This window comes from Pseudorasbora parva, chromosome 7, assembly GCF_024679245.1.
Source record: "Pseudorasbora parva isolate DD20220531a chromosome 7, ASM2467924v1, whole genome shotgun sequence".
In the NCBI taxonomy this organism is placed as follows: domain Eukaryota; kingdom Metazoa; phylum Chordata; class Actinopteri; order Cypriniformes; family Gobionidae; genus Pseudorasbora; species Pseudorasbora parva.
The window spans coordinates 29,260,954-29,272,661 of NC_090178.1; the positions used below are offsets into that span (position 1 = coordinate 29,260,954).

At 38.0% G+C, this 11,708-nt stretch overlaps 1 protein-coding gene across 1 annotated transcript; it reads left to right on the forward strand.

Annotated features, from left to right (window-relative positions):
- Nucleotides 1–655: 655 nt before the first annotated feature.
- dap3 (death associated protein 3) lies at nt 656–10,172 on the forward strand. Its single transcript, XM_067449008.1, has 13 exons — nt 656–832; nt 1,141–1,182; nt 1,295–1,420; nt 4,647–4,748; nt 4,867–4,975; nt 5,074–5,166; nt 5,261–5,391; nt 7,442–7,522; nt 7,721–7,894; nt 8,008–8,067; nt 8,886–8,975; nt 9,215–9,332; nt 9,993–10,172. Exons 2-13 carry the CDS (start codon nt 1,144–1,146, stop codon nt 10,076–10,078), a joined length of 1,209 nt encoding a protein of 402 aa, XP_067305109.1. The 5' UTR covers nt 656–832; nt 1,141–1,143; the 3' UTR covers nt 10,079–10,172.
- Nucleotides 10,173–11,708: the final 1,536 nt, after the last annotated feature.

Consider the following 11,708-nt stretch of genomic DNA (forward strand, 5'->3'; position numbering starts at 1 on the left):
CTATTTAGTTTTTTGAAATTTTTAATATTCAAAATATAATTTAGCCTAAGGGTTTTTTGGAATTAGAAAAATGGATTTAAATCACTCCACTTCTCTCCACACTGATGGATATATAAAAATCCTAATAACAAAAACAGAGTATTCCTTGTCTGACATGTTGAAAGAAGTAAAACCTTTTATAGATTTGATTTAAAACAGTTATTAAGCAATTAACGGTTATTCTATTTAAACGAAAGCACTAGTAGTGTTTCTTTCACATGATAGCTATTCAACAAAAAGATCAGTCAATTGTCGCCACCTGGCGTAACATTCAAAAAGTCTCACTAAACTGCACCACTAAAGCACAAATTGGCAGCAGCAGCAGCAGCAACAACAACAACAACAACAACAACAACAACAACAACAACAACAAAGCTTAATTGAAAATGACGCACAACAAAGGCAAAAGTAAAAAAAAAGTAAAACATAAAATTGGATATAAAAAAATGCACAAAGATTTATTACGCCAGAATGTCCGGCAGTAGAAGCAATGGTATACTTATTAAACAGCGGAGGCTAGCGGGTCATTATAATCGTATTGTGTATGAATTTAATTCACATAAATCATTTCTGATGCTTACCAGGCAAACCTTGACCTCTTGGTCATGCGTCGTCGTCATTTGCGTAATGACGTAACTTCCGACGTCTGTTGAAACAATGATGGCGACCCCCATAGCCCGTGGCCCGTGACAGTACGACCGTTCGCAGCAACAGCAATACGTGGTTATCGCTTTATATGTAACCCTTACGTGACAAGTTGTTTTCTGCGCATCTGACGACTTTTTTTCTAGGGGTAAGTTGTTGCCTTATTTCGTGTTTTGTTCATGGTATAGCCGCATCACACCTCATGTATGTACTTTCATGCTTTCAGCCAGCATATCGCTCGCAAGGTGAAAGACATGGAAGATCCGCGAGACTCTCTCTGAGAATAACATTATAAGAATTAATTAAATTTATTTTCGACAAATAGATAATGACCATAAGTAGACGTTTGCATAAGTCATCAGCTTAACAGTTTTAATGTGAGCATAGTTGACATCCTGATTAACGTTACATGAAAAGAACATCTGTGGTTAAATGTTCAAATTTTTTTTGTTTTAGAATATGAATTTGCACAAACTGTCCTCGCGATTGCGTCCTACAGTAAGTGTAATTAACCTTTCATATACTATAATATATTTATCTATAAAATGTATTTAAGTTAAGAACATTTGACAGGACAGATCAATCATAAAAATGATTACGTTATTATCAGGTCACACAGAAATTAAGACATCTCCACATCCAAGGAAGCGGCCATCAGCTGGAGGCGGTTGTTGTAGAAACATCATCAGCTGAGCCAAATCCGCTGTCAGTCTTCAGAACTTCACAGCAGGATCCAGTAAGTCCAAAAAATATTAATCAAGATATACGTAGATATCAATCAAAACAGACCTTTAAGGGGTCATGATATGGATTTTTATTTATTTATTGTAATGCTCCTTGTGGTACACTTCTATTATAATGTTATTCGTTTTTGCACAAACAAACAAATATATATATATATATATATATATATATATATATATATATATATATATATATATATATATATATAACGATGACTGTTATGATTGGCTAATGTCTTTGCATAGGATAAAGTATCGATGCCTACTCAGTATTGCATGTGAGTAAGTGTTTTGAAAACTTCTATATAAAACTGTCATTTACAGACAAAGCATTATGAAATCCTTTTCTTCTGGTTTGTGATGCAGCTACTGTCAGATCCAACACTTCCTGCTGTCGACAAACTTGTGTGCGTGGAGTACATCAGAAACTGAACATGTGTCTGTATACTGTATCCATTGTAGATGCCGTCAGTGATTTATAATGGGTTCTATTTGCTTTTTTTCATGCTGCGCTCACATCCAGTCTAGGAAAATGAAAACATTATCATGTATTTTTCATCCATTTTTTTAACTAGTAAACCTCTGCTGCACTTTGTTTGCCAAAAAAACAGAGGTAAAAATGAAATTATTTAAATTTAATTTGATTACATTTTAAAAGATTTATTCGATTGTTTAAGCTTTATGCAATGGAAGTCATTCCATTCCAATGACTGTTGAAGTCCAACATGGGTACACCTCATTCTACTGAATGAGGTGCTGATTAGGTGATCACCTGAACTAAATCTTATTTAATAAAGAAAAGTATAAAAATAAAACTTACCCATGCAAAAAAAGTTGAAAAGGAAAGTTTTGAGTGAGGAAAAGAAAGATTCAATTCTGGCTTTACTAGCAGATGGATACAGTGAGCGTCGGGTTGCTTCCATCCTTAAAATTTCAAAGACGGCGGTTCATAAGAACAAGGTCAAGCAGCAGACATTGGGGAAAACAAAGTTGCAGACCAAACAGGCGAAAACGACTTTCCACTGACCAGAATGACCGCCAACTCATTCGAATGTCACTCAACAACCGTAGGATGACATTAAGTGACATACAAAATGAATGGCAAAAGGAAGCTAGGGGTGAAGTGCACGGCGAGGACGGTTTAAAATCGGCTCCTAAGGGAAGGGTTGAAGTCGTGCAAAGCTATAAAAAAGCCCTTCATCAATGAGAAGCAAAGAAGAGCCAGGCTGAGGTTTGCAAGAGACAATAATGATTGGACTGTAGAGGACTGGAGTAAGGTCATCTTCTCTGATGAATCAAATTTTCAGCTTTGTCCAAGCTTTGTCCCAGCTTTGACACCTGGTCATCTAATGGTTAGACGGAGACCTGGAGAGGCCTACAAACCACAGTGTCTCGCACCCACTGTGAAATTTAGTGGAGGATCGGTGATGATCTGGGGGTGCTTCAGCCAGGCTGGAATCAGGCAGATTAATCAAACCATGTACAAGGTTGTCCTGGAAGAAAACTTGCTTCCTTCTTTCCATTATTCGAGGTCTGACAACACTGCATCTTTTTTGTTATTTTGACCAGTTGTTGCTTTTGGCAAATAAATGCTCTAAATTACAATATTTTTATTTGGAATTTTGGAAAAAGGTTGTCAGTAGTTTATAGAATAAAACAAAAATTTAAATTTTACCCAAACACATACCTATAAATAGTAAAACTAGAGAAAATGATAATTTTGCAGTGGTCTCTTAATTGTTTCCATAGCTGTATGTATTAAATCACAATACACATAATCCAGAAAAATTGACAGAATCTATGAAAAAAATCTAAAAACATTTAATTATTATTGTTAGATATCAGTACTAAAACAGAATTTGGGACAAAATACAAAGGAATTTTATAAATGTTCTGAGCATCTTTAGCATAGAAATCTAGATTTGCGACGGTTCTTGCTAACAAAGAAAGGCACTGAAGGCATTCTTAAAAAAGGAAGATGTGTTCAGAGTTTTGCCGATCGGATACGGCAATAGTTTAATTATCAACTAGTTCCACTGGTGGGAAAACGCATGAGACTTACGCCTGTTTCACACCGCAAGCTTGAGCAGCGCGTGAGCTGCACTTCAGCGTAACTACACCGTGACTGCAGCTGCAGACGCGCGAGTGTATTCACACTGGAAGCGTTGGTGCAGCGTCACAGCAGCGGCTCCCACAATGATAGAGCCTATACCTGTCTGAGTATTAAATACTAAACTAAACTAAAATAAATTATTATATTTTCTGCCTAGTTTACTTTACTTTTTATAATACTTTCACCCAAACCGAATAATTAAAACAAGTTTAAATGGGTAAATCTTCTACAGATGATTTTTATTCTTCGTTTTCTTTTTCTGCATTTTGAGCGCTTTTGTGATATTATATTTATTTTGTTCATCAAAAGTGTGCTTTCGCTTTGCACCTTGACTGCAGCTGCAGACCGAGAGCCTTACCTGTCTGAGTATTAAATACTAAACTAAACGAAAGTTTGTTATATTTTCTGGCTAGTTTACTTTATTTTTTATAATCATAACCATACTTTCACCCAAACTGAATAACCAAGTTTAAATTGCTAAAATCTTCCACAGATATTTTTATTCTTCGTTTTCTTCTCTGACATACTCCAGTTATTGTTCAAATACACTACACGTGCTTCCTGTGTGCATTTTAGGCACTTTTTGTGTGAAATCACATTTATTTTGTCCTTTGAAAGTGTGCTTTCACTTTAATTGAGCGTCAGAAGCGTCAGCAGCGCAGCAAAAATAGGCTCGCAGCCGAAACCCCCGCTTCACTGCTGCTCACGCGACGCTCCTGCTTGACGCTCACGTGCTGCTCCTGCTCCCGGTGTGAATGCACTCATTGATTAACATGGGCGCCGAAAAAAATACGCGCTGCTCACGCGCCGCTCACGCTTGCGGTGTGAAACGGCCGTTAGCCACAACCCACTTGTCTCACCACTGATAGTGCTCTGGTTGGTTGTAGCACTATCCTATTGCGTGCAGAGGATATTTGAAAGACAACCGTTTATCCAGCCTTGAGCATCTTATCATGTTGCTTTTCTTTGAGGTTTACCTATTATTTAATATTCACATAGTGAACTGCCCCAATATACAGGATGGAAAATCTGTTATGGAAAGCTCAGAGCTCTTTACGTTGTTACCATCCATCCTCCTCGCCAACCCTCTTTTTTTTCTTTCTTAGGCATGCCATTTGGAAAGGCATACTGGACAGTACTACACAATCCCCCCAGCTCACATCCAAAAACTCTTCCCCCATGGTCTGCCTCCACGTTTCCAGTTGCAGGTTTGAGTATAGTACTATGTGTGTGCAGAGCACTTAAGTATCGATTTAATATAGTCTAGATAGATTGGCATAATTGTTGTGGTTGATGTTGACTAATAAACGTTTGTACTCGTTTCAGGTTAAGACGTTTAATGAAGGCTGCGTGATGGTGAGGCCGCCAGGGCTGGAGCTTATCTCGTATCTTAAAACAGCTGAATACAGCAAGCCCCCTCTGCGTTATATACTCTGTATCCTCAAACAGAAAATTCCCAGTGAGCTGTTTTACTTTGTGCATATTCATCTTCCACACTTAATATTTCACACATTCCTTGACAATGTGCTTTAGATGGAGATACTGGCTCTGGAAAGACCCTGTCTTTATGTCACGCCCTGCATTACTGCTACACCCAGGGCTGGCTGATCCTGCACATACCTGATGGTGAGCTGCACTGACCCACATTCAATCATTGATTCCACATTCAACCCAAATGCAAGATGAGGTGAAGTTTGATGTTATGATGGTCTTTCTCTAGCTCATCTGTGGGTCAAGAACTGTAAAGAGCTGCTACCCTCTTCTTCCCGCCCCTCACGCTTTGACCAGCCGATCCAGGCTTCCCAATGGCTGAAGAACTTCAAAATCACCAATGAACGCTTTTTATCCAAGGTACTCAATGTGTTTATTAGGGTTTATGGGTATGAAAGTAGGTGAGCTGATCACTTCTGCTCACCTCCTGTCTGGCCCAGGGAAAAAATATGTATTTCTATTTTCTAACGTAAAAGTGTGATGAAAGTAGAAATTGTAGAAAATCTGGTAACACTTTATTTTAAGGTTTACATTTATGCGTTTGGCAGACGCTTTTATCCAAAGCGACTTACATTGCATTCAAGGTGCACATTTTACATTTTTGTCAATTCTTCAATTCTTGAAGGTGATGTTAATTCTTTGTCAGTTCTTAAGATGATGTAGTTACACATTACTACATGTACTTATTATAGTAATATGGCTGCATGAATCATTTTCGGTTTATAATAAATTTGGCTTACTTTTATGAAATTGCTATGATTACTTTTATGAAATCATATTGTATGGACAGCTTGCCAGTGAACAGAGTCGGTTTTGTGATCAGTAGTAAATGCTGCTCCAGTCGCTTATGATGACAGTTGAAAAAGAAACATGCGTCAAACATCTTTCCAAACATTTGGAAAGATTTATGAACCTCTTGTCTGACAAAAGACAACATTTTAATAACATGTTTTTTCTCACAATTCACTTCATAACAACAGTTGATCATCCTTCTTTGAGATGATGTTGCCTTTTACACAGAATAAGTCACACAACATATTATTTCAGTATTCAGTACAGTGATAAAGACTATGCCAATTAACATTGAAGTATAAATATACTCTATTATCATGAAAATACCTAGCCTGACAAGCCAGACCCTCATCAAGATGTTTGGTCTGGAAACTCACCATTGACAGGGCTCAATCCGAGGGGCGAGATAAACGGTTGTCTTTCAAACTCCCTCTGCGCACAATTGGATAGCGCTACAACCAACCAGAGCAACGAAGGTGAAGCGGAGCTCGTTGACAGATTAAACTTTTGCCATATCCGGTCGGCAAAACTCCGAACACATCTTCCCTTCTTAATAATGACTTGAGTGCCGTTCTTTGTTCTTTTCGCCGTCAAAGCTGATTCGAAAGACCGCTGTTCGCCAGCTTCTGCATTTACTTGTAGCACGCGCAAATCGGCCATCATTATTGTAAGCCCAGCCCACCGACTCTATACACGATGTGATTGTCCTGACCAGAGTTTGGTTTTTACAGCTCAGACGTGTATTGAGAGTTGCTAGACGATACTCGCGGGCAGATTAGATTTGCTGTCGCTAGGGTGTGTCTAGATTTCTAGGCTAGAAAATAACCCGAGATGGCTTGGAGATCTCTCTCTCTCTCTCTCTCTCTCTCTCTCTCTCTCTCTCTCTCTCTCTCTCTCTCTCTCTCTCTCTCTCTCTCTCTCTCTCTCTCTCTCTCTCTCTCTCTCTCTCTCTCTCTCTCTCTCTCTCTCTCTCTCTCACTCTCTCTCTCTCACACTCTCTCACACTCTCTCACTCTCTCTCTCTCTCTCACACTCTCTCACTCTCTCTCTCTCTCTCTCTCTCTCTCTCTCTCTCTCTCTATATATATATATATATATATATATATATATATATATATATATATATATATATATATATATATATATATATATATATATAATCATAGTCGTGTGTTTATTAGTCATGTTTAATCGAAGCGTTTCAATTTTCTGTTTATTCAGCTACAGCGATAGTATGATGCCCATAGGGATTTCCTGGAACAACGTACTTCTGCAGGGTGTATTTGGAGTTTCTGCATGAAAGCACTCTACTACTGATCACAGAGCCATGCCTTACTGACAAACTCAAATAATAATAAAAAAAGTGCAGCCTTTGGCAAATCACGTGCCATTCAATTATGATTAAGTGTGCATTCCTATATCGTAATAACATTAAATTATGCATAATTAATATAGTAACTAACCCTATAGATAGTACATGTAGTTAATTAATATTACTTTGTAATATACTATAAAAATACTTATTTGAGTAAGTTATTTTTATCACTTCTTTATTATTTTGGTTAAATATTTGTATGTTTTACTGAGATGCTCTGATGTCAATCTGATCAACTGACAGTTAAAGACGACACAGCGATATGTGTGGACAAAGAGAGAAAGTACTGAGAAGGGGCAGCCGTTAGGGGAGCTTGTTGATCAGGTGAGTTTTCTTCATCATCATCATTATCACCATCACTATCGCCATCATCATCATCATCATCCAAAAATTCCCCATTACTACTACTTTAAATGGATTTTTTTCAGTTTTGTCACCTTGTTCTATTATTTTAATCTTGTGTATGCATTAATTATTTCATGTTCATGAATTTGTTTTATAATTTGATTTTAATTTGAACAGGGTGTAAACCGCATGAAGAGCAGCAGTGATGTGGTGGGTGCAGTAATGCGGGAGCTGAGGCTGCAGGCAGGGGGCGCCACAGATGGCGAGGTGGCCTTTAAGCTGGCCGTGGCTGTGGATGGAGTAAATGCTCTGTGGGGAAAAACATCTCTAAAAAAGGAAGATAAGACTATGGTACGTTGGCATAAATTAGCCAGAATAAAAGATTAATTCATAAATGCTTAAATAACATTATTACACAATTATTTTTATGTTATTAAATAATTAGTATCATTTATTTTATGCAGTGTGAGCCAGAGGAGCTGACTCTGATTCATAATCTGAGGAAGATGATGAAAAACGATTGGGTAAAAAAAAACTCAATATTATATTGCAGATTGAACTTTCAGTATGTTGTTTACTGTCAATTTAAGGCCTGTTCACACCAAGATCGATAACTATTAGGGGTGTAACGGTACACGTATTCGTACCGAACCGTTTCGGCACAGGGCTTTCTGTTCGGTGCACATGTGTAACGAATTGTACGAATGCAATCTTTAACAGTTAACAGTCGGCTTGTTTTAAGGACATACTTCAATTCGGGTTCCCACACGAACATGTTAGGAATTCAGTGCATGTTATCATGAAATTCAAACGATAAATGCCATTTTGACGCTCTTTAATGTGACGTGAGAGATCACTGTATAGGCACTTCAGTTCAAACGGCGGCAGTGGTTGAAGTGATTTTTTCAGTATATAATACCACTGTTGAATAAAAATTTAAAAAAAGATTTTTTTTTTAAAACTGCTGTACCAAAATCGTACTGAACCGGGACTTCAAAACCGAGGTACGTACTGATCCGTCAGATTGGTGTACCGTTACACCCTTAATAACTATATTAGCCCACAATATCGTTCTGCTTATTCCTAAGTAAGTTTGCTGCTTTAAATGCTTGAGCTCATAAAGCAGGAAGGATTCTGATTGGCTATCAATGTTTTTATTGTTGTTATCCTGAAAGAGATTCCAACTATATTGTTTTGTGTCATTATAGTTATAGTTGCGGTGTGGATGCTGCTGTTCTTTTATGTGTAGAATGATTATTAGAAATATATCTATCTTTATCGCTATAGTTTTCTTAGTTGTGAACAGGCCTTTACTCTCGCGTTATATTGCTATCTCTTATAGAGTGGAGGTGCCATTTTGACAGCGCTATCTCAGACTGGGTCCCTGTTCAAGCCACGGTCTGCTTATCTTCCCAATGAGTTACTAGGAGAGGTCAGCATCTCTCACACACACAAGAACCACATTATGCCCTTTTCATTAAACTGCAGAGTAAATGCCCTAAGTTAACAGAGCTTTGTTTTTGCTTTGTACTTCAACAATAGACTTTGAACCGTTTGCAAAATTTTAGAGGCCCCTGACATGGTCTGTTGCATGTTTTGTCAAGATACAGGGCTTATGCATTTCTATCTCTTTTTTTTGATTTCGCACATGCCTCTATTTCTGTCTTTCAGGAGGGGTTTGATAATATGGAACCATTTGTGCCAGTTTCTGTGCCCAACTACAATGAGAAGGAGTTTGAGAGCTGTTATCTGTACTATTTAGACCGTAACTGGCTGCAGCATCCGCACAGTAAGTTTGTGTTATTTGCGTGTCTTCAGTGCAAGCAGTGGCAACTGGCAGCGCTGTGTGTAAAGAGAATAATGTTGTCATGCAAAATAAAAGTTCCTTTTTTCAAGGTTTCAAGCCATAATTATGATTGAAAGTGCATTCAAGTGATTTTGGGACTGAATAAAAAAAAAGCGATAGGCAATGTCCTTTTTCATGCTCTCTTTTTCACTTTCTGACTAAGTAGGATGCTTGTTTAGCATTAATGCTACATAGTGAAAAGGCAAACAATGTACATTTGATGTGTATTTGATTGTAAATGATTCTGATTACATAAAAAACAGTACTATAACAGTACTGTGTGAGTAGAAAAATTGTTTATAGAAACTTATTTTCCAAATATTATAGACAATTTTTCACATGTATATAGCTTTTGAAATCTTAGCATGGGGGTCATCATATTTGAGGGTTTGTTGCATATAAAAGATTGAAAATCTCTGGTCTAAATGAGTAGTATTTTCTGACAAGCTTTATAGCTCTTTTATATCCACAGTACAAAAGAAATGTCACGTTCATTTCTGTTACGCTAGTAAACTAGGATCATTTTGACATGAAAAGTCAGAATAGACTTTTATGTATGTTACAAGATACACATTTTCAATATCTATTATATTTTACCAACAGGTCTATCTGAAGAAGGAAAGAAAGAGCTCATATTTCTCAGCAACAGAAATCCATCCATCCTGGAGCGATTGTGTGCCTTCTTGTAATGCACATTTGTGTTTCGCTTACGTCTGTAAATCATGTGAATTCAATAAACTTATAAGCATGCAGAATTTTTCATAATAAAAACCTTGGAAAACATTTACAAGCCTCTCTCTCTCTCTCTCTCTCTCTCTCTCTCTCTCTCTCTCTCTCTCTTTCTCTCTCTCTCCCACCTAAAGGATTATTAGGAACATCGGTTCAATTTCTCATTAATGCAATTATCTAATCAACCAATCACATGGCAGTTGCTTCAATGCATTTAGGAGTGTGGTCCTGGTCAAGACAATCTCCTGAACTCCAAACTGAATGTCAGAATGGGAAAGAAAGGTGATTTAAGCAATTTTGAGCGTGGCATTGTTATTGGTGCCAGACGGGCCGGTCTGAGTATTTCACAATCTGCTCAGTTACTGGGATTTTCTCACACAACTATTTCTAGGGTTTACAAAGAATGGTGTGAAAACATCCAGTATGCGGCAGTCCTGTGGGCGAAAATGCCTTGTTGCTGCTAGAGGTCAGAGGAGAATGGGCCGACTGATTAAAGCTGATAGAAGAGCAACTTTGAAATAACCACTCGTTACAACCGAGGTATGCAGCAAAGCATTTGTGAAGCCACAACACGCACAACCTTGAGGCGGATTGGCTTCAACAGCAGAAGACCCCACCGAATACCACACATCTCCACTAAAAATAGGAAAAAGAGGCTATAATTTGAACAAGCCACCAAAATTGGACAGTTGAAGACTGGAAAAATGTTGCCTCGTCTGATGAGTCTGAATATCTGTTGAGACATTCAAATCAGTCAGAATTTGGCGTGAACAGAATGAGAACAGGGATCCATCATGCCTTGTTACCACTGTGCAGGCTGGTGGTGGTGTAATGGTGTGGGGGATGTTTTCTTGGCACCAGTGGCGTAGCACCAAATTTTGGGCCCTGGGTACAAACCATCTTGCTGGGCCCCCATACCATGTATGTGTATGTATAGAAAACGGACTTCCCTGCCTCGGGCCCTGGTTACTCAGTACCCTTTATCCCCCCAGTCCCACACCCCTGCTTGGCACACTTTAGGCCCCTTAGTGCCAATTGGGAATCGTTTAATCATGTCACGGCCTACCTGAGCATTGTTTCTGACCATGTCCATCCCTTTATGACCACCATGTACCCATCCTCTGATGGCTACTTCCAGCAGGATAATGCACCATGTCACAAAGCTTGAATAATTTCAAATTGGTTTCTTAAACATGACAGTGAGTTAACTGTACTAAAATGGCCCCCACAGTCACCAGATCTCAACCCAATAGAGCAACTGCAAGATGCTATCCAATAAATATGGGCCGACATTTCTAAAGAATGCTTTTAGCACCTTGTTGAATCAATTCCATGTAGAATTAAGACAGTTCTGAAGGCGAAAGAGGGTCAAACACAGTATTAGTATGGTGTTCCTAATAATCCTTTAGGTGACTGTAAATATATATATATATATATATATATATATATATATATATATATATATATATATATAGGGAAACCATAGCAATAGTGTGTTTGACCCCCTTTTGCCTTCAGAACAGTTTACAGCCTAATAATAATACTAATTTGAATGGTTCTAAAGCATTGTTGGAAGTCACGTGATAAATG

What these genes read in the sequence shown, in the direction of transcription:
- dap3 (XM_067449008.1), top strand. Translation starts at nt 1,144, where the DNA reads ATGAATTTGCACAAACTGTCCTCGCGATTGCGTCCTACA. An exon ending in CCCTCTGCGTTATATACTCT is followed by an intron (nt 4,976 to 5,073) that starts GTATCCTCAAAC and finishes AATGTGCTTTAG; the next exon opens with ATGGAGATACTGGCTCTGGA. An exon ending in CTGGCTGCAGCATCCGCACA is followed by an intron (nt 9,333 to 9,992) that starts GTAAGTTTGTGT and finishes TTTTACCAACAG; the next exon opens with GTCTATCTGAAGAAGGAAAG.